The 26,221-nt window shown below is 42.7% G+C and overlaps 9 protein-coding genes and 1 pseudogene across 11 annotated transcripts in view; 5 read left to right on the forward strand and 5 right to left on the reverse strand.

Moving 5' to 3' along the window:
- Positions 1-1,157, reverse strand: part of LOC145706788 (uncharacterized) — a 50,042-nt gene extending 48,885 nt beyond the window's left edge. For both annotated transcript variants that reach the window (XR_014134710.1, XM_081784233.1), the window contains exon 1: positions 1,052-1,157. The gene's annotated coding sequence lies outside the window, so the exon portion shown is untranslated. The remainder of the gene's footprint in view (positions 1-1,051) is intronic.
- The window catches only part of LOC145706789 (uncharacterized), a 33,447-nt gene that overhangs the window by 1,021 nt on the left and 6,205 nt on the right, over positions 1-26,221 (forward strand). The window lies entirely within an intron of this gene.
- On the forward strand, positions 34-24,716 carry LOC145706785 (pumilio homolog 3-like). The gene is made up of 10 exons (XM_081784229.1): positions 34-98; positions 22,471-22,606; positions 22,648-22,821; positions 22,865-23,191; positions 23,235-23,378; positions 23,425-23,569; positions 23,615-23,913; positions 23,958-24,271; positions 24,319-24,484; positions 24,527-24,716. Exons 2-10 carry the CDS (start codon positions 22,471-22,473, stop codon positions 24,676-24,678), a joined length of 1,857 nt encoding a protein of 618 aa, XP_081640355.1. The 5' UTR covers positions 34-98; the 3' UTR covers positions 24,679-24,716.
- LOC145710684 (5S ribosomal RNA) lies at positions 1,347-1,465 on the reverse strand (annotated as a pseudogene).
- On the reverse strand, positions 2,892-6,975 carry LOC145706781 (dihydropyrimidine dehydrogenase [NADP(+)]-like). 2 transcript variants are annotated; one of them, XM_081784222.1, is made up of 9 exons: positions 6,795-6,975; positions 6,201-6,559; positions 4,939-6,154; positions 4,503-4,895; positions 4,066-4,460; positions 3,795-4,019; positions 3,544-3,751; positions 3,322-3,502; positions 2,892-3,278 (listed from the first exon to the last, which is right to left on the reverse strand). In XM_081784222.1, the coding sequence occupies exons 2-9, from the start codon at positions 6,550-6,552 to the stop codon at positions 3,099-3,101; spliced, it is 3,150 nt and encodes a 1,049-aa protein (XP_081640348.1). In that variant the 5' UTR covers positions 6,553-6,559; positions 6,795-6,975; the 3' UTR covers positions 2,892-3,098. The 2 variants fall into 2 exon arrangements, with proteins under 2 accessions (XP_081640348.1, XP_081640347.1); XM_081784221.1 differs by lacking the exon at positions 6,795-6,975 and adding an exon at positions 6,736-6,764.
- On the reverse strand, positions 7,409-9,598 carry LOC145706815 (4-galactosyl-N-acetylglucosaminide 3-alpha-L-fucosyltransferase FUT6-like). The gene is made up of 7 exons (XM_081784262.1): positions 9,430-9,598; positions 9,198-9,360; positions 8,909-9,010; positions 8,386-8,646; positions 8,060-8,313; positions 7,665-7,893; positions 7,409-7,587 (listed from the first exon to the last, which is right to left on the reverse strand). The coding sequence occupies exons 1-7, from the start codon at positions 9,577-9,579 to the stop codon at positions 7,466-7,468; spliced, it is 1,281 nt and encodes a 426-aa protein (XP_081640388.1). The 5' UTR covers positions 9,580-9,598; the 3' UTR covers positions 7,409-7,465.
- Positions 12,232-12,976, forward strand: LOC145708954 (uncharacterized). Its single transcript, XM_081786647.1, has 2 exons — positions 12,232-12,830; positions 12,917-12,976. The coding sequence occupies exons 1-2, from the start codon at positions 12,291-12,293 to the stop codon at positions 12,974-12,976; spliced, it is 600 nt and encodes a 199-aa protein (XP_081642773.1). The 5' UTR covers positions 12,232-12,290.
- On the forward strand, positions 13,095-13,694 carry LOC145708955 (uncharacterized). The gene is made up of 2 exons (XM_081786649.1): positions 13,095-13,405; positions 13,481-13,694. Exons 1-2 carry the CDS (start codon positions 13,125-13,127, stop codon positions 13,692-13,694), a joined length of 495 nt encoding a protein of 164 aa, XP_081642775.1. The 5' UTR covers positions 13,095-13,124.
- LOC145708956 (uncharacterized) lies at positions 18,296-19,341 on the forward strand. The gene is made up of 5 exons (XM_081786650.1): positions 18,296-18,429; positions 18,472-18,673; positions 18,720-18,900; positions 18,939-19,136; positions 19,169-19,341. Exons 1-5 carry the CDS (start codon positions 18,296-18,298, stop codon positions 19,339-19,341), a joined length of 888 nt encoding a protein of 295 aa, XP_081642776.1.
- LOC145706787 (uncharacterized) lies at positions 19,624-21,730 on the reverse strand. The gene is made up of 8 exons (XM_081784231.1): positions 21,538-21,730; positions 21,246-21,442; positions 21,045-21,206; positions 20,585-21,001; positions 20,387-20,537; positions 20,172-20,345; positions 19,967-20,128; positions 19,624-19,922 (listed from the first exon to the last, which is right to left on the reverse strand). Exons 1-8 carry the CDS (start codon positions 21,640-21,642, stop codon positions 19,731-19,733), a joined length of 1,560 nt encoding a protein of 519 aa, XP_081640357.1. The 5' UTR covers positions 21,643-21,730; the 3' UTR covers positions 19,624-19,730.

Raw genomic sequence — 26,221 nt, forward strand, 5'->3', positions numbered from 1 at the left:
CCGAAAATAGGAGCGCGCAGCGACAAAACGACCTCGAAATCAAGCACCCCTTCTCTTTACTCATCCCATTTTTGAGTCCGATTTCGATTGTCTAACAGGTAAGAATCGTCTCCATGCCCTCTCTCTCCTATGACGCGCTTTTTTTAAGGTGGTGGAAGTTTTCTAGCCCACTTGCGCCTTATAAACCCTAGAACACCATACCTTTTTGGAATCAGCAGGAAATTCTAAGAACTTTGACCGTTTTAGTTTTCGAAAATTCCACTTCCGGTCCGATTCTAGAGCCGGAAGTTGGCGAAATTTTGGAGTAATGGTAGTTGGTGACATATGAAATTAATGCTCAGAAGATTTTGAGTCATCCTACCATGGAGTTGAGCTCTAAGTGGAGATAGGAGAATCTGAGCGTCTTAGGCCCCGTAAGACGCTCGATCTGCGAGCGCGCCTAATTTTGGGAGAAGCCGCGCAAACGCTTGTCGGCTCTCTCATTGGCTTAGACCCGTTTTATTTCCAGATTCTGTTCTTCAGAATCTCGAGATTCTTCTAAACCGCCAAGCAAGCGTTTAAGAAAATTTCTAGACTTCCCCGACAGTGATTTGCGCGGGATACGGGGAAGGGGGGCCAGAGGCTTTCTCCCAAAAGAGTTAAACTCCATGGTATAATCAAACCATCAGAAGAAACAGTCCCAAACGTGGTCAAACCGACCGGTAAAATGATGTAAAAAAGGCATAAATTGATGAAATTTTTCACAATTTTAACCGGTTGGTTTGGCCGCGGTAGGGATTGATTCTTCTCTATATCGACAGGAAATCTTCTGGGGAGCAATTTGATAGGTCACACATTACCTTAACTACTAAATTTCGTCAACTTCCGGCTCTAGAATCGGACCGGAAGTGGGATTTTTGAAAACTAAAACGGTCAAAGTTCTTAGAATTTCCTGCTGATTCTAAAAAGGTATGGTGTTCTAGGGTTTATAAGGCGCAAGTGGGCTAGAAAACTTCCACCACCTTAAAAAAAGCGCGTCATAGGAGAGAGAGGGCATGGAGACGATTCTTACCTGTTAGACAATCGAAATCGGACTCAAAAATGGGATGAGTAAAGAGAAGGGGTGCTTGATTTCGAGGTCGTTTTGTCGCTGCGCGCTCCTATTTTCGGCCTCTTTTCAGAAAATCGCGCGGTAGAGGGCGCTTTTTTACAAGTGCCACGCCGCCCGCAACGCAAGCTCCACTCTCAATGTTTCACAAAGATAATGTCAATCATTTTCGATGGTAGCTAGTTCGATTCATCGAAAATCTTTTGGGAAATTTTGCCCGAGACAAAAGGATGATCCATTTCCTTGCAAAAAATCAAAATGCTTAGCGCACGAGGTATTCCCAACCGGTCACCCATGTAAGTACTAACCCCGCCCGTCGTAGTTTGACTTCAGTGATCGGACGAGAACTGGTTTATTCTACGCGGTATGACGCTAAGCGATGGTGTTTCAACAAAGACAATATTTATATAATTTTAAGACTTAAGTAAGAGTTTATTTCAAATTCTGAATAGTCTGGTCAATGTAGTTTTCACCATTTAGGTCGATATGCAAGTCAGTCAGGATGAAATCGTTTCGGACGGGTAAATAGCCTATTTGGTCCATTGTTTTTCGGCTAAAAATGATTGATTTTATTAAACAAGATTGGTGGAAAATTCAATTGACGTACCAGTAGTTATCAATAGTATCGACAAGATCGAACGGCAACGTCGTTCTCCACTCGTTCGGTTCTAATTGATAGTGCTCTGCCCACTTCTGTAAGTCCTGAGCATTTACGCCTCTCCACTTGTAGCCAGCAAACTTGTAGAGCTCACTGACGACACTTAACTCGTTCGCTTCAAGATCTTCTAGTCTGATGACGCGTGCACGCTTTCGTCCGCTAAAGTCGTAGAGAAAGTCAAAGCTTTCTTGGATCTCGTCGCAATAAGCGAAGACAGTCGGCAAAACTTCTTCAAAGTTGGAAAGTTGCTTGCGTTTTATGTGATAAAGTGCGTACTGCCGAGGATTCACCACCATGTAAATAAGGCGTCCAGGATAAGAGAGAAGGTTCGATACTGTATCGTTGAAAGTCACGTGGTAGACGTGATTTCTGGATTGGCACTGGTGTGCCGTTGTTCGAGCAAAATGACAATTTCGCGCCTTCAGCAGCTCCTCGAAAGAAGTAACTTTTTGCAGAAACAGAGTACCGTCGAATTCGAGAAAATCACTGAGCGCCGAAGCACCTGCCAGGGGCGAAGAGTAGATGAAGACATCTTCCACCTTTGGAGAAAACAACGAAATCTCTCGCTGAGATGGTCTCTGCAGCAATTTCCCCTGATCGATTTGCAAAATCTCTTCAAACTTGACCAAGTGGAAGTTAATAAAAAACGCCAAAACAATAAAATTCAGTAGTGCAAACGAAAATATAAATTCTCTAATAGAGCAGTCGCAGAACTTATGCGCTTTCATTGGAGACAATTTAGCCGGGCGACATTGAAACGAGGAGATGATCGAAGCGATTTGTAACGCTGGTGAATGTGGTCGCTGAAATTGATAAAAACTAATCTGTTAATGAGCTGTTCATGCCGAATGCTGCGATGCGCATATCTTTGCCGCTTGCTTTGCCTGTTTTCTCAATTAAAGTCAACAGTTGTTCTTTTGATGTCTAATTTGGAATTCGGCACGTGGAAAACATTTGAGAAAAATGGTTATCTTGGGTGGTAGGATTTTCGGAGGAATTCCGGCATCGAAAACCCTAAACTCTTGCAGGCGGGGGTTTCGGAACCCCAGCATATCAGAAATAAACCACCCATTTTTGAGATAATGAGGAAAGCACTCAAAGAATATCAGGAGGAAATCCGGCATACGATATCCTTTGAAGGAAGCGTCAGTGTAGTTTTTGGTTTTAGTTTCAACATTAAATTAAAGTTATTATTATTCTAAAAAGATCTTAGAATAATAATAGTCGACAGAGCACTCCAAAAAGGTTAACTTGAATAGAGAAATTGAAAGTTGAACTTAGCTAGCGATTTGTCAGAAAATTTGGTAAATCGAATGCGTGAATAGTTGTCAGAAAATAAGAGACAGAAAATAATTAGTAAATACGCTTTTTCAAGCTTTTAGGAGGAATGCCACGCTTGGGTACGTACTGGTCCTTTCGTGGTACCATCGAGATACAGTCGATGATCGGGCAGACCGAGAAGCAGAGTGTGCACCCAGTACAAGTGTCGTGATTGACAACTGGAAGATGAGTCTCAGGGTCGAATGAAATAGCCTGAAAAATATTAAGTTCGACATCCATCTTTTGTCAAAATTACCTGATAGCCAGAGTCATTGCACGTCATGTAGCATTTTCCGCAGTTGATGCACATATCTGGATCGACCAGAGCAACAACGTGCTGTTTGTTGTCCAGATCGTTGTACTTTCCAATATTCGGTAAAGAACGGCCAATGACATCAGAGACAGTGGGAATGTTCTTTGTTGGGACAACAGTAGTTCTAGTTTCAAATCAATAAGGGTAACGCCATTTTCGACTTACGTATTGTTGGGCTTGAGAGAGTCAGCAAGGAGATCTCGCTCAACCATTTTGGCGGCCATGGCAGCGTCTTTTTCCTTTTTGTATGCTCCGAAGTTGGGAATATCCTTTCCAAGCTCCGCGCAAGAGATAACCTCTTTGCCGAGTTGATGTTTTGGAGTCGGCGGAGATTGACCGTCCCAGTCAACGAGTTCGCCAATAGAAGATTTTCCTAGCAATAAATTAGAGGAATACATCTTATATCCTGCGGTTACCTTTGAGATAGAGAAGAGTTTTGAGTCCGCTAATGTAATCTTGGACGACAGTGTAGTCCTGGTTTTGGACAGCGGAGCAGACTTGCATCGCACTTGCACCAGCGTTGAAATACTGCATGGAAACATCAGCAGAATCGATACCGCCAGTCGCCAAAATAGGGAATCCAGGGATTGCCCGTGCGATAGCGGAAACAGCTTTCATAGCAATCGGCCGAATGGCATTACCTTCATTTTACAGTTCGTAAATTGTTTTTCCTTTTGAAGTTTTTACCTGCAACACCACCGTAAGTTGTTTTCTTTTCGGATCCGACACCTGGCCAAGGAGTACCATCTCCCTTGATCTGCATCAATCCAGAAACAGTGTTGGTCGCAGTGACGCCATCGGCTCCACCGTCCTTAGCTGCCTGAGCGATAGCAGTAATATCAGTGATGTTAGGTGTCATCTTTGGGAAGAAGGGAACAGTCGTGACTTCCTTCACCCATTTGGAAATATTGTAGACCATATCGGTATTCTGACCGCAAGCAAGACCCATGCCACGCTCGCCCATTCCGTGAGGACAAGACAAGTTCAACTCGAGCATATCAGCACCAGCCTTGCAAGATCCAATCGCAAGCTCTTGCCAGTCCTCTTTGTTGTAAGAAGCCATAATCGAAGCAATAACAACCCTGGATTGTAAATTTGTCATTTTGTAAAAAAATGATTCTTACTTTTCTGGGAAGTCATCTTTCAGCTCTCGAATAGATCTGTACCAGTATTCAGCAGACTTCTCGGAAATCAACTCAATGTTGATAAAAGAGCCTAGACCGGGTCCGTATTGATGACCGCTCGTTGTACCTCTTGTGATACGAGGAGCGACGTTCGTGACCAAATCGTGATCGCAACCGAAAGTCTTTGTAACGGTGAATCCCCATCCAGCTTCGAATGATCGTCGGATCATAGCAGAATTCGTTGTCGGTGGAGCGGAAGCCAAGCCAAAAGGATTTGGAAATTTTACACCGCAAATTTCCACAGAAATATCAACATCGTCAATTGGAGTGTGGAACATAGGAAGAATGGCTGTGGTTCCAGGGTCTTCGCAATTACCTTTCTTTTGAAGGAATCTAGGAATCATCATTAAATGCCGCGAGCAACGAAAAGAATTACCTGTGCATCGACCAGGAAGCAGTTTTACCATCGTTAGCAGCTTCAACAGACATTCCAGAAATGCCGGTAAGATCACCACCGACAAATACATCCTCGGATTTTGTGCAGCCAGTATCGGGATCGATAACTGGAGTTCCCCACTTATTGAGCTCGACACCCATTGCGTCCTTGATGGCTTCGCTGGTAAGGCCGGAACCGAACGCAGAAATGACGAAGTTAGCTTTGACTTTAATGACTTGGTCTGAGTCGACAATCCAGTTTCCGTCATCGTCTTGTTCTGTTCGATGGAACTCGATCGCGTTGATTTTGCCATCTTCTCCAGTGTAGACCTTTTCGGGATTTAGGAAAGGCATGAATTCACATCGCTCGTCCTTAGCGAGATCGGCTTCTTCTGGCACAGCTCGGATATTCTGAACACCTTTTCGGAAGGCAACAAAGACTCGTCGGGCACCACAACGGATCGCGCTTGTCGCACAATCAAACGCGGTATCACCAGCGCCGAGAACGACAACGTTTCCATGAAGCTCAGGTAATTGAGATTTGCAGGAGCACATTCCAGCTTTGGAAGCTTGAGCTACCTTTGGCAAGAACTCTTTAGACGTGTAGAAGCCAGAGCTAGCATCGAGGCCTTTGAAGATGGGCGAAGTTTTTGGATTTGGAAGTCCGATACCGAGGAAGATAGCGGCGTTTCCTTCGTCACGCAGCTGTTGCACAGAGAGATTTCTTCCAAGTTCACGGCCGTATTCGACCTTAACGCCAAGATCTTTTACCAGGTTTGTTTCCCAATCGATAACATCATAAGGGAGTCGGTACTGAGGAATTTCGGATGCAGAGAGTCCACCTGGGTTTTCGTCTCGCTCGTAGATTGTAATGTTGCTGTAGCCCATTCGAGCGAGGAAAGTAGCGCAAGAAATTGATGCGGGTCCACAGCCAACAAGAGCGATCTTTTGGTTGAAAGCAGCTGGCATGTCTTCGGGTGCGGGCAGAGCGGGGTCACGCGAAGCCGGGATTTTCATTGCTTTGAAAACTTCACAGGCGTATTGCTGGAGACCAGAGATGTTGATTGGCCCCTCTTCTGCCGCGTACAAATTGCAACCGCCCATGCAAAGATCAGATGTTGGGCAGACCATACCACAAGTCAAACCGATGGGATTGTCAGACAAAATGATCTGTGCCGCGCCATAATAGTTTTTGTTAGCGATAGCGGAAATGAATGCTGAAAATGAGATAGAATAATTTGTCCTATTATGGCATAAACTTACATTTGATATCGAGCGAAGTAGGACAAGATTTCTGGCACGGGGCATCTGCACATTTGAGACAGCGACCGGCTTCTCTGAGAGCAGCTCTCTCCGAAAGAGTAGTGTGCTTAATATCACCGAAGTTCTTGTAAAGTTTGCCCTTTGAACCGCAGCCATCATTTTGGGAGCACCCTTGTGACTTTTTAATGTTTCGTTTCCAGTGGGCTTTGGCTTTCTGACCCTTGTGAGTGGGGATCGACTTGGCCCCAGAGTAGCTCTTCGGATTGAGAGCGAGGACAGATTCAATGTCAGGAATGTCCACCGAGACCTTCTCGGGGACGCTAGCAGGTTCAGCTCCTTGCTGTGGAGGCATCTCAAGACTGAAAAATATCTCTAGATATTGTTTACCCCAAAATAGGAATACAAAATGGAGACAACGATGATATGCAAATCTATTGAAAAAGGCGCCAAAAAGATTCTTATCAAGTTTTCTCTTTTGAAAATTAGAATGTTTCTATTATTTGATGCTTTTAACGACCTTAAGGCTTACACCTACGACTTTTTAAACATCCATCGAAGCGAAACTGATTTAATTAAGTTTATTCTCTGACTGACCTGGTAGTGCACTTCTCTGCGTGCGACTGCTGAGTCAAAGAGGAGCCCCTAACTCCGAAGTTCTCTGCAAATAGCCTACAGTCAGGTTAAATCGGGGTGTTTCACCGATAAAAGTATCGGAATCAGTACTTTCTCTTTGTAAATCAGCGGCTCAGTGCTAGTTGAGCTCGCCGAACTGAATTAAAAACAAATTCAGTGAGTAAGGACAGTCGTAAAAGAAAATTGAGGGTCTAGAAGATGTTTGCTCCTTGGAGGCGTGGTCAAAAAGCGTCACCAGCGAGAACCCGCGGGTATATGATCTACATTACAAGCAACTTCACCTTCAAATGACCTAAATGTGCAACTGGCACTGCGAGGGAGTACCGAAAAGTACTGTAGACTAAATAAATCGCCGGAAATCAGCTATAAAGAGGTGTTATTGAAATGAAAAATAACCCTTCCGAGGGAAAATTCGCGAAATTTGTAACCAAACGTAACATGCGCGCGATTTCTAACGACCTCAATGTTTAACTTGGACCCCGTGAGCGCTGTTGAGATCGCACCATAGACCGTGGTCACCCGTGAACTTGGAATCCAAAGTCTAGGAGTTACGAAAATCAGAAATATTTTATATTCATATGTACAGTGAGCGTATAAAACAGATTAGAAACAAGGACAGATAAACAGGTTATTTACAGAAGATGTCTTCGTACAGTTTTGTGATTGGGATCGTCTAGTGCTCGCAGCCAGGCGGGAATCTCAAAATCAGCTGTGCACTTTTCGTCATGCACATCCATCCACCACCAGTGAGCGACTAAAATGCAGGGTGTTACGTAATCTGTCTAGAATCGCTATCCAATATAGAAATCATGGAAGAGAATATTTTCTTACCAGAAGCGATTTTCTGCTTGGGGAAACCGCTGTGCTTTCTGTCGTTGATATTCTTGCAGAGGTTGCACATCATTTGGTCGTAGTTACCCAAGTGATCGACTGAGTGCTTCTCCTGCAGCTTGGCCGGACTGACATCAGCGCGCCACTGATGGTACTCCATGTAAGCCGTGTCATTTCCATCGAGATAGTCCAAATAATCAACCAAATGCGCGGGAGAATCAAAGTCCTCCTAAAAGCCGATTATTTCATTGTGCATGATGCCTTTCTATGATCATGGAACGCGATTGGATTCGCGGCGCCAGACTCAAGTACATATCTAATTACGAGGCTGTTATTTTATACCTTCGTGTCGACAAAGATTAATTCGCACAAATTAGTAAGCAACGACGACTAACCGTATGAATATATGATTTTGGAGGTGCAATTTTTGCCACATCATCTCGATGAGGGCCGAAAACGATCGGAACGGCTCCGTTTGCCAGCGAGTTTCTCCAGAACTTCTCGGATATGTAATCATTACAGTGCACAGAGTTTTCAAAGGCCAGGTAGAATTTATATTTGGCAATAGGTCCGATATCGTTTCCATGCGTCCATGGCGATCCGACAAGAGTATTGTTGAAGCACTCGCCATATCCATCAAGAGAAAGTCCTTTGAGGGTTTTTATCTGTTCTTTTTTCTTGCATCCAAGATTCTGTGTCTGTTTTCACCCCTTCCCTGCACGAATCATTTGGTCAGCATATTCCATTCTTCGCGATGCACCGTTCGTTCTCTCACAGTTACTTACAATCCAGGCAGTATGTTTCTCTGCCGTTTTCAAGGAGAGAAGATCACTGAACATTTGATCTACTGGTTTGAGCCGCTTACCTTGGTCAAAACGGAGAAATTTCGCTGACGTGATCGTGTTTCCGAAAGGGCGGTGGATATCACTATCCAGCCGATAAGAAAGGGTGAGATTAAATGCAGGGTCCCAGAATTTCACGTCTTATTTTGGTTCCATTTATAAAAAATAATTGTCAATTAAAACATAAGTTATGTTAATGTAGCGACTATTATTGATTACGGGACTTGGATGAATCGTCAAAACTTCCGTAGTTATCTTTTACGGAACTCCTCCCAGCTGATTCCACGTAATTGGTAGGTACCTTACCAACGTAGAGGACTAGCCCGTAAATCAACTGTAATTGATGTCCTAGAATTTAGATATCTAAGAACGAATTGATATTTCTAGTTCATTAACCAGTGCCTTGATAGTTTGTTCCTTTGGTAATTCCTTTCGAAGCAGCTTCCCGTGGCCAAATGACCCAATATTGCGAGTCAGTATTGCGATCTTTGAAATCAGGCAAGTCTAAAAGCGGGTTGAAGGTGAATATTGTTAGGCGATTTTGAAGAGTACTGTCCCTATCGCCGCGTCAAAATATTTGGAATTCTTTTAAGCACTTAGCACACTTTTGATATTTCATAAGAGGAAACCCAGCAGCGTGGCAGGAAAAATATTTCCAAAACTGTGCTAGAGGATGCTTTAGAATGATTACCGTTGTGACGATTTCCAACGCTGAAACGAGTGTTATCGAATAGAATCGCTGTCGCGCTTTTTTCGATTGTTCGATCATTGGTGTACCAACACCCGCCACAACTGGGCCGAACTTGTCGGTAAAAAGGTTTGCGAGGATGACCCGGAGTAGAAGAACTCCAGAACTGAAAAACTCGATAAAGATTTTTGTTTTCTTCGTTTCAGTCGAAGGTAGAACAAACTTCAATACTCACGTTTAAAATTGTCGTCGACTCATCCAGAACTTCTCTAATCTTTCTGACTCTTGGCCCCTTCTCAATTTTTCCCAATACATTTCTCGCTTCTGTCAGTTTGAAATTCTCGAGTGTATTACTGTACAAAAGCAGCAATTTAAGCGTCCACATCTTTCGGTGGCCTGTTCTCTCTTAGGGATGCTCCTTTAGCAGGTACTCGTCTTTAGCACGGCGCGCATCGTCTTTTTTCATGTGGCAGTAGAGAGGCGCGGCGCAAGTTACCGCGCGCCATGCGCTTTTTACTTTGGAGAGGGGATGCGTTTAGCGTTCCAGGCCTATATTTAGCGGCTCATTTCGCAAGAAGCTATTTGCTTCTAAAAATGAACATGCCGTAAATCACTTACATCTGGGTGAAACTCTCCCTTACTCTTACGCGGCCATAATTGGTTATTGCCATCCTTAAGAATATAATATTCCAAATATATGCCATCCGGCCGACTTAACCGTTTCCACACTCTGCGGTCGCAAAACTTACTTTCACGTTCGGTCAAATGCGATTTGGCGAGCTCAAACGCTCAATTAGCTTGCAGGTCAAAAACTATGGTTTCACGAGTTATCTTTGACAGTCGAGATTTAACTCTGCATTTGAGATATAGGATAGACTTGCTCAAAAATCTGGGAAACAATCGAGGTGCATGCCGTGGCTGCATCTTAAGATTGCGACGACGCAAGTGTCATCTGTTTCCCAAATGCCACATTCCATGATTGCTGTCACAAGGCGATGGGCACTCCTTTTTTTTAATCAAGAAACGGCATCATCAGCAGACCGCACTAGGCAAAAGAAAAATGATCCGTTCCGGATCTTTCTAAGTCTTTCGCGGCCTGCTCGTTATTATGCAACGTAGGAATAGCTTATATATTTGCTTCAAGGTAACAATAAAACATAGATCCATATTTTTGTGGGTTATATTTTGAACTTGCAGTCAAGAAAACTTCACGTTGAATACAATCAGCAAGAACGGGTTTGTATGTTGGCAGCTGGTGGGAATCGAGCGACGTAAACCTCAAGAATCAAAATTTCTCTGGTTTAGAATTGCCGCCGTGAATTAGCGCGGATAAACCCTTCAAACTCGGCTGAGGTAATCGGCCAAGGGTCGAATTGTTTTTGTGCGAAATGACTTGAGTATGCTCTACTAAGTCTTGGGCGTAATTAATTCAAACAAGGACCGTTTTCGCATGACGAGAATGTTTATCTCGAATATTTTTCTAAGCCCTTTATTTTCTATCTCTCGCGTTCCAACTTTTTCAAAGGATAGAAAAAACGCCGCTGATCTAATAAAAGCGCGCTGAACTACGCTCTATGATGTTTAAATAATTTTTGAGCATTCTAATAACTCTTTCGCAAAACTCACAAAAAGAACGGACAGAAGCTGGGGCTTACCTTTGCGTGGAAATCGGCACAGGTTATCCCCTAAAAGTTGGAATCTGCAAGTCGAAGGAAAAAAAAAGAACCACGTTGGTCGTGAGTCACGTAGGAGCAATTTAGGTTTGTTGGAGAAAATGTGAAAAAAGTGGTCTAATTGTGAACGAAACGGTGGAGCGACGGTGCTCCATTAGATCGCATTACGTGTTCCTCGATGGGACGGAGGCCGTTTTTGGCGATTTTCGCCATCTATGGCATAAGTACTGTTAATGCACAGGCAAGGGTCTTTGATTCTTTTGAACAAGAGATAAAAAGAGCAAGCGATCTTGAGAAAATCAAACGACGGCCGACACTCGTCAAAAATCCACGTTATTTTTCCTCCGAGAGAGTGCACTTCGCTTCCAAAGACAGTAATTTTGATTGAAGAGTTAAATGAAAGTCAAGCTCAAATAGCATATCCTAGATTATGGACAAGACCCTAATTAGGAGTTTAATGTTATCTCATGTGGATACAGCGAAATAGTCCTGGAGCTCAACGACTTACCAGGAGCGGGTCGAATCTAAATTGACGCTCATCTTTCATCTAAATATTTACGAAAAAACGCTTGACGGAAATTGAGAGGCGCAACGAAAGCCCTCCAGAACACGATAATTGGGCAATTTAAGTTAATCTGAAAACTAACTGATCATCAGACTATTTAGCATTTCATCTAATTACCATCTGTGCAAGAAGTGCTCGCCTCACAATTTCAAAAACCGAAGTTGTAAAGAAATTATTCCACTTTTCGGAATTTAGACGAAGCAAACAGAGCCTTAAGTAAACTTATTCATCATTTTTGACGTTTGGACAGTATCTTCTTGCGCTTGATATGATGGATGAAAAAACGAACGGGTTTTCTTCCGTTCGTTTTTTTAATAACAAAATCTTTGAGTTTCAAACGTTGACGGCATTAGCCGTTCTATTTCCTTACCAGGGTTGTTAGATTCCTCTCGAGGCGCGAAGAAAAGGGATGAGCTCATTTGGCGACCCGAGTGAAAAGAAATCTTACAGGATTATACAGTAGGTAGGATTGGAGACTGCTCGATGGACGGAGGGAATCTATTCAACTTCACGAATCAGGAAAGGGCTCTTTTTGTAGTCGAGTTTATTTTATCTCACTGAATATTCAAACTTTCAGCAATTTATGGAGCAACTTGAAAGGACAACATGCAAACTTGGAGTTACAGTTGTGGCTTTTCTCAAACAGAAAACGCGACCCACATCTCGTTTGAAAATCAGATCGAGTGGACGAGAATAGCATCAACGGTTCCAAAAGTTATATTTGGAAATCAGGAGAGTGTTCTCATTCCGCGCAAAAATATATTTCATAACATTGCGCTCAAGAACGTGCGCTAGTTCGATAATTGGCACAAAACTTCAAATTTCTCCTGTCACTTTGAGAAGACGCTGTCGACGAGTATGTGCGTGTCTACCAAGTGCGATTTCTGCGAGGACTGCTTTTGGGATCCGCTGAATAACTGCACATACACTTGTGATATCACGGAGCCATGCATCTGTAAAAAGCCTTCCGTTATCATTTTGGAGCCAATCCCCGGCGATGGCAGTTTTGATGTCAGAACAGGGCTCTACTATGACGAGCATTTGGAACGGCCGATCACGGCGGCGGATGAAATTGAAAAAGATGACGAAACCTGGATCGGTATCGAGCTAATCGACATCCAAAAACCGACTTTAGTCGTGGTTGTCGAGAAGCTTTGGGTCACAGCAACAGATGACCCGGACCCACCAGAAGGTTCTGTTATTCTGCTTAGAAAACTGCCAACTGGGTGTGCGATCCTGCATCCACTCATGGACGGCTACCCGATGCCGAATCCATTCGATAAAGAGAATCCAGAAGAGCACCCACATATGGCATTCAGAATCGACTTCATGGGCATTTCTGAAGCGTTTGCTAATATTCCAGACTTCCGAGGTTTCTTCATCCACGTTATAACAAAGGTTTAGAACCATCAAACACTGAATTTTTATGGACCGCGCGTCGCATAATGAAATTGTTTGATTACCGGCTGCTTAAATCTATTTAGGTCTGCGTTACGAATGGAGAGAACTGTATGGGAACATGTCAAGAAGGACAAGTTTATTAGTCAAAAACTAGCACTATAAGTTAACATATTTGATATATCGTATTGTTTAAATCAGATTATCCGGAGAATCAAATAATTGTAGTTAATTTCTGTAATTATTGCATAACTCAACGAAGGGGAAGTAGAAAAAGATGCTGCGGAAAGGAGAATGGCTTTGGGAAATATGTCAGAAGCAAATAATAACGCTAGAACTATGCAGCTAGATGTTGCATGCACTCGCTACGAAGATGAAAAAGGAGCAGACGAGGAAGAGGAAGAGATTTTGAAGAGAACAACGACAACAGCAAAACCAAAGACAACATTACCAAAGTGCACCGATTTCCCCACTTTTGGTGATGGCTTTAACGATTATTCTTCCCAAGTTACCACCAGTGCTAATCTCACTATCAATCGAAAAATTTCGCCTAAAGAAGTCGACCTTAGAACAAGGTAATATCTTTCAAACTAAAATAGAAAAGCCATTTGAACTCAGTTTTATTTTAAAAGGGCTAATGTGACTTTCAGAATTTGGAGAGAGATTTTAAAATTAAACGAACACAAGAAAAATATTCTCGGAAAGCAACCACGAGATGAGCACAAGAACACAGCACTTGACAGAAGCAACAAAATACATAACTCTACTGGCTTTACAAGAGAAAGCAACAGAGAGTATTTTGAGGAAGGGCTTTCCATATCTCAATACGGTTATCAATTTAAAGCCATGAATGGCACTTGTTAACAAGCCGATCTAGGGGCAGATGGCGCAATGTGAATTCTAATCAGTATGAACTCTTATCGCCCCCTAGATATAATTTATATCATATAAAACAACCCTGCAAACTCAGAGAAAAACCCACAATCCGATAATGGCTAATAGACGAGCTTTTAATGATATCATATGCAAGATCCTTTATGGAGTAATAGCTGATCGCTCTTCAATCAATGGGCTGAATTTCTGTGAACCTATCAATTTAATCTTCCTCTTATCATTTTGCTTCATTCTAAAATACTCAATTTGGAGGAAAGCTCTAATAAGCTCTTAGAACAATACAAAGCTGAATTGGAAAGAGAAAAATTGGAAGAAGGGAGAACTAGAAGATCGGAAGACGAGTTTTCTCAGGAAAGAATCAACTCTCCGAGTCAGTTCTTCGAGCACAATGGAGGGAGCAAGAAACTCTTTCAAAAAGCAGGAGTGATAGAAACATTCGGGCCCTGGCCGTTTTTTCTCTCGAACAGGGATCCTCTAACTGGAGAGCAAGCAGAGATCTTTTTCGGTTCTCCATCGAGCTCTTCGAAATTCGGGACGTGGTCGAACTCGAGTAAGTAGCGGTAAACTGTCACAAACAAGGAAATAATTTTTGTAGAGCCCGGTCACGTTGTGCTGGTGCTCATCCTGCTAGTCGACGTTGCCCTTGGAGTGAATGCATTAAGGCTAAAGCGGAAGCAAAGCGCCAAACTACTGGAGTGATTACTCGGGCAAGTCTTTCTCGTCTTTCTCAAATATCTTTTCTAAAAAACTCGATTGCAAATTATATTTGACCCTGTTCTTTCAACTGCATGATCAATGCTACTACAAAGTACTCTAAAACGAAGAAAATAATTCTCATCTTGTCAACTTTGACGCTTGGCAGTTCTCCATAGTTGATCTTTACTGATTCCTACTTGACAAGGGTTACCACTGGCGAATAGTCAGTAGCGCAAGGGCACTGACAATTTTCAGCTTCTAACAAGGACAGATTGAATAAAGCATAGCTGGAAATTATTTATTTTTTGTAAAGAAGATATTTTGGAGGGCATGAGTTAATTCTGGTCATAATCGTATTGATTCAAGGCGATGTCCATTTCAGCATCCATTTCCACCTAAAGACACATTTCAATTGTCTGGTTATCTAGTTTACGGAGTTTGCGTCGTAAACGGAGCTCCCAAAATATTAAACGTACTTGCATACAAATAAATTGAAACTCGGCTTCGCCAAAAATTCACATTATGGTTATTTTTTTACCTGGTTCTGTAAATCGACCTGATCATCCATGTACTGCTCGTATGCATCTGCCATATCACGTTCAGCCGCTTGTATTTCCATATCAACGTTGCGCTTGGAAATATTTTAATTGATCGAATGAAATTTAAGACTCGCTGTCACAATTTGACAAAGGCTTAGCCTGGACTGCCTGACAGTATGTCACTTACGCGGTAAATAAAATTTTACGGCTGAAACCGCGGATGGAGCTTTTAAGAATATATTTTTGAATAATTCAGATTCTGTTCAATTATATTACCCTAATTATGCTAGTTTCAAATATAACCAAAAATCTTGGAACTCTTTTAAATTTTCACGGCCATAATCGTTATGCAATGATCAGCTAAAAAAATAGAACGTTGTTTTTGCAATAACTTCTAATTTTGGAGTGAAAAGAGCCCGACAAGATTCTGCTCTCAGAACCTGTCTAAACTCTGGCCCGAATTATTATATAACTCGGAACCGAAGTCCTTTCTAACCTCGTGAAACTGATTGAAGTTCATTGACCCGTCTTTCGAGGCTTCCGCAGAGGACCACGTCGTGAGCACTCCGAGGGCTACGTTAGGATGTCTCTGTTGTAGATCTAAGATCTGTTGGTACACCCTTAAGCGCTCGACAATATCCATGTATCGAAGACATGCAGAAAGAGTAGACTTTGAAGCTTTCGATTTCCAGAGACGTGTACTTTCGCACAACGTGCTGTTTTTATTGGATAAGTGATAGATATTCATTTCAAATAAACTATCACGCCACTATCAGTAACCTTCGTCCTTATGGAGAAAATATTATCGAAAGCCGTTCCAGAGCAAGCAAAATCTCGACGATTGAACTTATTCCGATACCGATGAGGGACCACAAGGAAAGCGCGTTCTTCTTTGTCCTTGTTATCTCCATAATATTCTCATGCTCTTTTATGAAAACGAAAATAACGAGAACAAGCATGGCGATTGAAAGCAGCGAGCAGATTGCGGTTACAATGACAGTAGATTTCGGAGTTTGCATGGAATACTTAGAGGAAACGACTTTGAGTATCTTACTGTATGTAGCCTTGCTTACCGAAAATATCCCACAGAAGATAATGACTAATCCAACCACGACTGGCTCGATGAAAATATAACGAAAGACGTGCTGATATAATATAAGAAAACCAAAGCAAATGTACACTTAGGGAAGGATATACTGTATTAAATATACAAAAATTCTATATTTCGGCCTCTAAGAGGCTAAAGGTCCTCGCTCTTCCCGTGAAAAGCTCAGTAGTTAGAAAAGTTTGAAAAACTGTTGAATATTAGCCTTGCAAACCGAGCTAACCTGAGTCAAAACTGCGATGGTGATAACTTTTTATGGGTAGCGCGGAATTGATCTGGTTCACTTCGCACGTATTCTATTCGAGTGTATCCCTGTCAAATCCGACGCTGAGATGATACCGAACATGGCGATTTGGTTTCAAGGATCTGAAATAGACCAAGTCATTCCAGCCAGGCACGCCGAGCTCGCAGTGGAGCTGAATATGCACGGTAACTACTGCTATTGGCTCTTGAAAAGCATTACGAACCTTACTAGAAGATGGACCTGTTCGGCTGTTAACTCTTTCGAAGTGACGCTTGAAGAGCAGGCTTTTGGCAATGACTTCCTCTTTATCTCTTTTTGACACTGGCTTTGCCGGCTGACCAAAATCGAACGAGTCTCTTTGTTCTCCGAGGCAACTCTGATAATTTTCGTAGAAAACTTCATCTTGGGAAAGCTCTGGCGACGTGCTCGGGCAGTGATCCGAGCGGTCCTCCGTTAATTTAGCACTAAATTGAGCACTATATTCGCGACTAGTGAGCGCGCTTCTCCGTCCGAAACAGTGATTACCCAAAAGATAGTTTATATGCAAAGTAGAGAGCTACTGTAAAACCGGGTTATAACTTAGAATAACTTATATGTTCTCGAGTTCAGAAAACACGAAAAATCTAACAAGTGTAACTTGTAAAATTGTCCCTCTTGACATTCTCTTTGCAAAATACTTTTATAAAAATTCGAGTTCCGATTTTATCATAAAAGCATTAAATACCTTACTATGAGCATCGGGTCACTTGAAAAAAACAATTTATGAGAAAAAAACACCTTTACTCCCCATTCCTTCACTAGGAAGATAGAACCTCCTCTCCATTCTCGGTCGAGTGACAATTTCTGTTCATTACTGTCGCAAATTCATGCGTGCTTTTAATGCACGAAAATCAACCATAGTTTAAGCTTAATTCACTGTGAAGTGAAAGGAAGAAATTTACTTTGGACGCTCTATTCAAGCTTTACCTAATTCATTTATCAATTTGAATATGAATTGACCACGGGACGCGAGTCCGGTTATAATAAAAAGACACGTTTCCATTTGGGTAATTGACTCTTTCAAGAACTTTTCTTACCTACTTCACTCCTCTGTTCGCAAAGAATATCAATAGAACTCTTGATCGGCCAGTGCATTGAATAAGATGTGTATTTTCGGTGAGGCGCATGCATATTTTATCAAACACTGGATATTGAAAGTGCTTAGAGATGAAGAAGCGCTCAATAAAAGGCTTTTTTTTTGTACTAAAAAACCGCTTTCATTCTGCTACTATCAGTTTTACTGGAAAGCCTATGCAGCATGTTCAATTACAGAAATTATTTTCAAATAAACGCAACGAGCGTATCAAGGCTCGGTCAAATAAAAATAGCGAAATTTCATCTTGAACGAAAGTTTACGACTCAATTTAAAATGCGACCTTTCGCTTTTAAAGAAAGTAAAAGGGATCACCGATCAATTATCCTCTGCTTGGAATTATTAGTCACAAAGCTCGTAAAGTCATGAGCTGGCCAAGAGTAAACAATCAAAACGACTTTGAAATTTTTTTTTCTCAAACGCGAAAGAGCCTCTTGACACGAATTTCGCAGCCTGTTTTGCGCTTTAAGTCCACTCAAAGACTTATTTTTCTCCGGTTATTATTCTTACCCGCGCGGCTATTCCTATTTTGTCCTGTTTTCCTGTGATTTTTTTATTAGAGATTCAATTTTCCCATTTTAGAAACTTCCTTATTTTTTCAAACGGAATTTGGCTTATGAAAATTTTGACATAGAGAGTGATTGAAAAAGGGATAGAATTTTGGTACAGGGTTTCAGCTCCGCCCTTCGGCTATTTCTAGTTCATGCTTTGCCACATCACCGAGAGAGAGAGCGGCGATGCACTGGAGGCCCTTTTTCTTCAATTGATTTCCTCGGAATTGATTGTATTTTTTCTTCAGAATACGACATCGAAAGGAATTTCCTCTTTGTTCGTACGCAGTGAAAACTAGATAAAATGGCGAAGAAAGAAAAGAAGGAGAAGAAGAATAAGACGATTAACGATCCCCTCGCCGGACTCAAACTAGTTCTTCGCTATGTCTTTTACGGAATCGGTTGCTATGCTACATTCATGGCCATCTACTTCTTTGGGTAATTTAGGAGTCAAAGAGTTTAGTGCTATCCAAATTCTAGGCCAACGATTCAACAAAAGATCAAGGACGCCATGAGCGATGTTCTCGTCCTCGGCGAATCCAACTTCGATGCGGCTCTTGCTCGCAACGAGGAGATAATGGTTGAGTTCTACGCTCCCTGGTGCCCGCATTGTAAGCGACTTGCGCCCGAATACGACACAGCCGCTGCTCAGCTCAAATCTCATAACATCCAAATTGGAAAGGTATTGTCTGAAGCGACAACGAGGAATGCGTAACGTAAAATTTTAGGTCGACTGCACTCAGCACAATGCTCTTTGCAAGAAGTATGATATTAGTGGTTATCCCACTATGAAGATTTTCGTGAAGGGCGAAGACGAACCCAAGAGTTACGACGGCGCACTCACCGCTGATGCCATCGTTTCAAAGATGCTCCACGAGGTTATGTCCGAACCTATTCCAGAAACTCAAGGTAATATTTTTGCGAAAACGTTTCTTCTAATAATTCAGGCGATAACAAAAAAATTGTCGCGAAAAACTTTAACGATCTCGTCATCAACTCTTCCGCCGATGTTTTCGTCAAATTCTATGCACCTTGGTGCGGCCATTGCAAAGCCATGGCTCCAGCATGGGAAGAATTTGCTACTGCTCACAAGGATGACGATTCCATCATTATTGGCGACTTTGATGCCACTGCTAATGAACTAGGCAAGTCGATCTAACATTAACCATTTCATAAGGAACTTCAGAGCTCGAGAGCTACAAGGAACTTGTGAAGGGATATCCATCCATCCTCTGGATTCCTGCTGGCGACAAGACGAATCCAGTGAAATACCAGGGAGGACGATCCCTCGAGGATTTCGAAAAATGGCTTTCAGAAAACAGAAGCTCCGGAGCAAAGGATGAGCTTTAGTGCAATATGAATATCTTCGCAGAACTCTGTGTCCTAATATCTTCCAGATTTTTATCTTTCCTAACTGTGCTAGGCAACATGGCCCGTTTGTGCCAAGCAGGGTTAGATACAGTTATGTTTTAGTAACACGCGTACGGTTTTTAGGCTAATGCACCAATAAACTATATTTTGAATTCGAATCGAGTTTTTCTCTTGCAATAAGAAAGGCGCATGCAACTCTAGCAGAAGATAGCGTTAGCAAGAAGAAACATCGAAAACGAGTGCTTCTTCAATTGTGGAATGTGATGAGCTTGAACTTCGCCGATGGGCAGTGTATTTTCCTATTTTCGGCATTTAGGTCACTGTTTTTTTCTAATAGTGGCAGAATGAAATCATGATCTGCTCCTTCGTCAATCATCCATAGGTTCTGCTTTTGTGTCCACTTCTGGGGCCTTCTTAGACGGCAGGAATTCGCTTTTATCCGACTCTAGATTTGCTTCCGGACCCCATAACGTAATTATTCTATCATAACTCGACGTGGCGATGTAGTCTCCTTTTGTCGATAAGTCTGCTGACATAAGTTTGCCAGAATGTGTCAAAGTCTAGATTAGACGTAAGTTACTACTGCCACAATGACTGATCTCACCTTAACAGGAAGGAATCCCGGACATGCCCAGATCGCTGCTGTACTATCATACGATCCGCTGACCAAATAATCGCCCATGCCCTTCTGGTATCTGAGCGAGGTAACGATATTTTTGTGCGCAGGAATGGAATAAATGCATTTTTGTTGTCTGATGTCCCAAATCTATGGAGAAATTAACAACCTCGTTTTTTGCAGTCACTTTTACCTTAATATGATTGTCCGCAGATCCAGTTGCGAGCTGGTAGCAGTTCGGCGACCAAGTCACACAGTACACTTCCTTCAAATGACCAGCTAGGGTCATTACACACCTTCCAGAGCGCAAATCCCAAACGCGTCCGTACGTATCCAGTCCCGTTGTAGCCACGAGGGCACCATCTTCCTATGGAAAACTTTTTAAGACTCTCTGGTGAATAAACTCACTTGAAACGATATATCATGGACTCCTTTCAAGTGCCCTTCTTGATGGAGTACTTCTGACTCAGCCTCCAAATCCCATAATCGCCACGAAGCATCGTAGCATGTGACGCCAAGGAATCTTCCGGAGGGATGGAAATTCGCTCGGGGAACACGCCTAATCATAAACGCTTTATCAATTACGTTCTAACAAGCCTTTTTTACCCTTCGTGGCCTTCTAGTACAGCCAGGGGCTCATCTGAAGTCATCGACCACAATTTAACTTCTCCGTTGGAAGCAGTAGTTGCCAAGCAGCATTCGCTTTCTTCAACAGTAACAAGAGCGCCGGGATGCCAGACGACGGCGCCGATTTGCAAATCGTGCGCTGGGATTTTGTGAACTTCTTCCAGGTCTGGCACGCTCCAGACTTTGACAGAGCCGGTGAAACTACCAGTGGCGAGGTAGTTCGAGTCGGGGGAGAAGTTGCACGAAGAAAGAGGCCGAGTGTCGCCCACTTGCGAGCCGATCATTTGAACGGACCCGGCTGACTTGTGAGCTAGCTGAAGACGGGAGAGTTTCTTAGCTTCGGGAAGATCGCGGTACTCTCGAGCGAGGGAGAGTCGCTCTCTTGCTCTAGGTATGCTAACAAAAAGTGTTAAAAAGCTTGTATACAGTGACTTGTTACCTGTAGTCTTTGATGAACTCTCGGGCAGGGATAAGCTCGTCCGGACCTTCGTGATACCAGGTTGTCAAGTTCAACTCTCTCATTTGCGACTTTTCGGCTGCAACAGTTTTCGTTTCTTCAAGTTTCGCCATGGTCGCATCATCGACTTCAGACAGGATCATCCTGAAAGATTAAAACTGCTTCAAGAACCGCTTTAAATACCTAAGACGCGATCGTCTATCAGCTGGATCTTCGCCGAAAAGAGTGATCGGTTCCCCTAGTGCTCGCAAAGTCGCCTTGACTTCTTTATCATCCGTCGAAACCGCCATCTTCCGAGCTCTTTTTCGTTTTTCGAAGTCATCCAGCAAAGATTGATGGTGTCCTTCCGTTGTTACATCCATAACAGCATTGATATCCGCCTAAATGATTTTTTAACACTGTCAAAGTAATTTGAAAGAAAATATGCTGCAGATATCTGTTCCGTCTATTGCACAGAATTTATATCCGCGCCAACCTTTTTTTGCGCAGCCCTTTCTTGCTCCCTCTTCATCCATTCTGGCATCTGGTTCTTGTTAGTGATATTTTTCTGGCGCACTGCGCCTTTGATAAGGTCGTTCATCTTCTTCTGTAATTTACTGTTCTCTATCCCTTTTACTTCACTTTTGCTTTCTCTTCGAGACTCTCCAAGCGCAGCCTGATTGGTCGCTGCGCTTCATTCACTAAAACCAAAGTAAAGGATCAAGGGGCTTCAAAGCATCTTCAGCCCAACTAGCGTCTTTCAGATTCAACAGTCAAGCATTTACCTGAACTTTTGTAATATTTTAAAGCTGCCACAAATCGTGCAATTTTCTTTCCCACCATCATCCCTTAGGGAGTCAACGCCTTTTTAGACAAGAATGCGAATATTGGGTAGCAGACGCTCCACCGCAAGAGTGTTCGCCAATTTACCGCTAATTATATATCCAGCCGGCAGTTTTTTCATGCTTAAGCAGTTCATAAGCGTTCAAATTAACTTTCGTCAAAAGATAAAAGAAAAAAATAACAATCATATCTCTTCCTATTCTTATTTAACTAAGTTGAAAGAAACAAAAATATCAAGAGGCAAACCTAAACCATCAACTACTGTAGTTGAGTTTTTGAGTTTTTTCACGAGCCATGCTTCAAGGAGTAGTGAATACCCTAAGCGCAGTTTGACGCTAACTGCGCGACGTGGGTTTTTTTGCTTTTGGCCACTGGCGGCCAAGCGCCAAAGTCGTTTTTTTCCCGATCGCGAATGCGCTCTGGAACTCAAGCTCGTCAGGGCACGTCGCTTCCATGGAAACAATGAGCTTTTTTAATAGACGTGAAAGAGAGAAAGAAAAAAGTGAAAAATGAGGATGGGTTTACTGTTCTAGATTCTGTTGATATTTGTTTTTGGAACAGAAAGAGAAATGTCTGGAATGTTTAGATGGCGGAAAAGAGGGTCAAGAAGGAGCCAGGTCAGAATGAGGTCGAGTCCAAGAAAGCCAAATGGTCAAAGAAGACCACTGTGAAGAAAGAATTCAAGAAGGAAGATTCGAAGGGAAAAAAAGACTTCAAAAAAGGCAGGATAGTGAACGAGGACTCGTCTTTTACGCACCTTTAGGAGATAAAAAAGCCTTCAACAAGAACAAGAAAGACTTCAAGAAGAAAGACAATGAGGAGGAGAAGAAGGAACGAGATGCCAAGGCAATCAAACGAGAGCGGCAACGAAGAGAGGATCCTAACTTTGATCTTCGATGCGAACTCAAGAAACTCTGGGAGAAGCTCAGAAATGCTGGTAAGTGCGTTTCATGATGGCAGGTTTTTGATCTACGCTTCAGAAAAGGCAGAAGATCGGGAAGCCTTTGTGGACACAATCTTCGAAAAGATCCGAGGAAGTGAAAAGGCCAATTTTCTTGACTTTGCTTACGCTCATGACACTACTCGAGTGCTCCAGAGTTGTCTTCAACACGGCACAGCGGCCCAGAGGCGAGTGATTTACGAAGAAGTGAAGCTAAAGGTGGCGGAAATGGCCCAGTCTAAATACGCGAGGAACATGGTCCTCAAGCTCATCAAGTACGGCGAGCGAGACATCAAAGACTACTGCATTGAAAATATGGGAAATGTCCGCAAGTTGGTCAGATCTTCCTTTGGACAGAGCATTTTAGGTGTGAAATTAAAAACAAAGCGATATTTCTACTTGTATTTCAGAATATGCTTACAACCAGTTCGCGCAAGCTGGTCAGCGAAACGGAATCGTCTCCAACTTGTACGGAAAGAGTTACAACAGACTCAGTAAGACTGAGAAAGAACCCACTCTGATCACCGTCATCGAGAAGAACGTCGACTTTATGGGTAAAAAGTCACTGCCGTCGTTAAATCGCATGATATAATATTTCAGAGACAATTTTGAAGGACTTCATGGAGGACCTCAAGGGGCTGACGGAAAAAGAAGTTATGCAGCAAACAGTTTCGCATAGAGCGTTTCTCGACTTCTTCAATCTCTGCCTTTATCTGCTAAGCTCGCCCAAGTTCAAGGAGAAAAGGTTTGTTTATTTCTTTGGTAGAGAAGTTGAATTTTAATGGTTCAGAAAACAGATTGAAGACATCCGATCGGAGTTGATCGAAGACTTGAAGGCATCTGTAATCCACATGATTCACACGCCAGACGGAGCCAAAGCTGGCCTCCACTGCCTCTGGTTCGGCACAGCAAAGGACCGAAAACTCATCTTGAAGACGTTGAAGGAATTTTTGGAGAAAGTAGCCACGTCGGAGTACGGACATCTCTTAATCTTGGGTGCCATGGATTCTGTAGATGACACTGTGCTAGTCAAGAAGCAACTCGTTCTCCCCCTTATCAAGGAGATTGACAAGCTCATCGGCGATAAAGGTATGCAATCCGCGGCGAGAGCTATTTTCCTACGTGAATATTAGTGGCGCGAAAGATCTACTGGTACATTTTGAGCCCTCGCGATAGAAAGGCCTTCCTGCCAGACCAGATTAAACTGCTTGAAATCGGCGACGAAACGTTGACCTCGAAAAAGCCGCGACAAGTGAAGCACGAGGAAATTCAGGCTTCCGCTGTGCCCCTGATTCTCGAGTGGATCTCGGAAAATATCGATATCGTCCTCCACGAGCCCGCACATTTGCCAATTTTGTGCGCAGCGTTCGACCACTCCGATGAGTCACAGATTATGAAGGGAACCGAAAATATTTTAGTAACGGCGCAAAGAGCACTTGCCAAAAAAGTAATCTCGTCTTTGAAGCTTGTTTTTTTGACATTTTACCGTTTAAGTTCAACGCTGAGTACGATGAAAGCCACATGCTCCATGGAAGAGGTGTTTCGATGACCCTGAAGAAAGTGTTGAAGCTGGACAAAGTGCGTGAAGAGTTCAAATTTTCGAAAGTTTTTGCTGAAGAATGTGTTAAATTGCTCCCCAAGCTATTGAGTGACAACAGAGGTAGAAATCGATAATTTTCTAACTATTCAATTTTACTTCTAGGCTGCTTTTTGCTCCTTCAGTTGATTGAGACGGAGGACAAAGATGTAATTGCGTTGATAAAGTCGGAAATCGAAGAGGAACTAAACAGAACGAAAAAGAATGTGACGAATACGAAGGGAGGCGAACTATTACTGAAGAGTGGTGTATTCTGAAAAGTGTATTCCATCTGTAATTAATCTTGTTCCGCCGATTCTAGAACGCCTACTTATTTTCTTTCTTTTCAGAACTAAACATCGCATTATTTGTCCAAGATAATGGAGTCGCCACCGGGATGCACCTCTTCAGAGGAGGAAAAGAAGCCACAAATACTCAGTGAATCGAGCGACTTATTAACGCCGGATCAGAAAAAATCGCGGAAAAGACGAAAGAGAACGCGTAATCGGAATCGGCCAGGCACGAGAAATGTCTCATTTGACGAAGAGGGTAAAAACCACTCCCTAGCTTCCCTCTTTTATTATTTTGTTCAGTGACTGGTGTGTCTTCGCCATTCATCCCACACTCAAAAGTCGAAAAACGAGCTTACCGCGCAGAGTGCATCAATAGACCTAGAATACCTGCACCCGCAAACACTGGTGAGTCGTGAATTTAAGTCATTTTTGTGAATACGCGTGTTTAGGTTCCTTTATTGCTGATAATAACTCTTCCGATGGGGAATCAGAGCTCAAAGAGGTGGGAATCAATGAAGATTTCGACCGTGACTACCACTCGAGGCTCAATGACGAAATCCAAGGCGAACGAGAAAGGTATGCTTCCCTGCGTCTTAAATTGCTCAAAACCTTAAACTTTTACTTTCGCACTTTTATGATAACGCCCGAAAGAGGTTAGACTAACACTTAATCTCAGGTCAACACACGAAGAAAACGTGGCGAAGAGGCAAGACCAGCTGAAGGGACGACTGGAGTCGGCTAATTTAGAAATCGCGAGACTAAAAGAGAACGAGTTTAAGCTCGAGAACGAAAACGAAACCCTCCGCTCGAGAGTAAACGAACTCGAAGGCGAAGTGGCCAAGTTGAGAAAAATGAACAGAAATTACGTCTCCAGGCAGCGATCTCAAAGGTGACTCTAGCTCTTAGAAATCATCATTAATCCAGTTTCTAGCGAAAGCGGAGAGTCCGGTTACACTGGTGGAGCGATCAACGGAGGGATCATCTAATGATGCGACTCGAGAAAAGCTCGATTCGTACACTCACTACAGTTATATTTTACTATTCTTTCTTTTGGCCGCGACGGACCTTACTGCAATCATCCATTCTCATTCAAGTTTAACTTTACTAAATGCTGTTTTAGTAACTGCCTTTCTTTCTAAATCAAGCAGATGCAAATTCAATACTTTTCTTTTCAACTTTTCTATTTTCAGATCTTTCCAAAATGCCGGAGACAAAGAAACCCGAGGTCAAGCGCGAGGAATACCGAAAATACCTCGGTAAGTCTAAAAAAAATATTTTATCAAGTTAATGATTAATGCCATTTATTAGACAGCGCAGGAATTCTAGACGAACTCACCAAATTCCTCGTCACGCTCTACGAAGAGCCAGACAAACCACAGGATGCCGTTGCCTACATGAAAAAGCTTCTCTGTGGAGGTGAGTCCTCCTTGATTTCTACTTGGGACTTACTTAAATTTGAGGTGAACCTGATGCGGCTGAGGTTGAAAACATGAAAAGCGAAATCGAGCAGCTCAAGGCTCAAGTAGAG

The sequence above is a fragment of the Oikopleura dioica genome, chromosome XSR (genome assembly GCF_907165135.1).
Source record: "Oikopleura dioica chromosome XSR, OKI2018_I68_1.0, whole genome shotgun sequence".
In the NCBI taxonomy this organism is placed as follows: domain Eukaryota; kingdom Metazoa; phylum Chordata; class Appendicularia; order Copelata; family Oikopleuridae; genus Oikopleura; species Oikopleura dioica.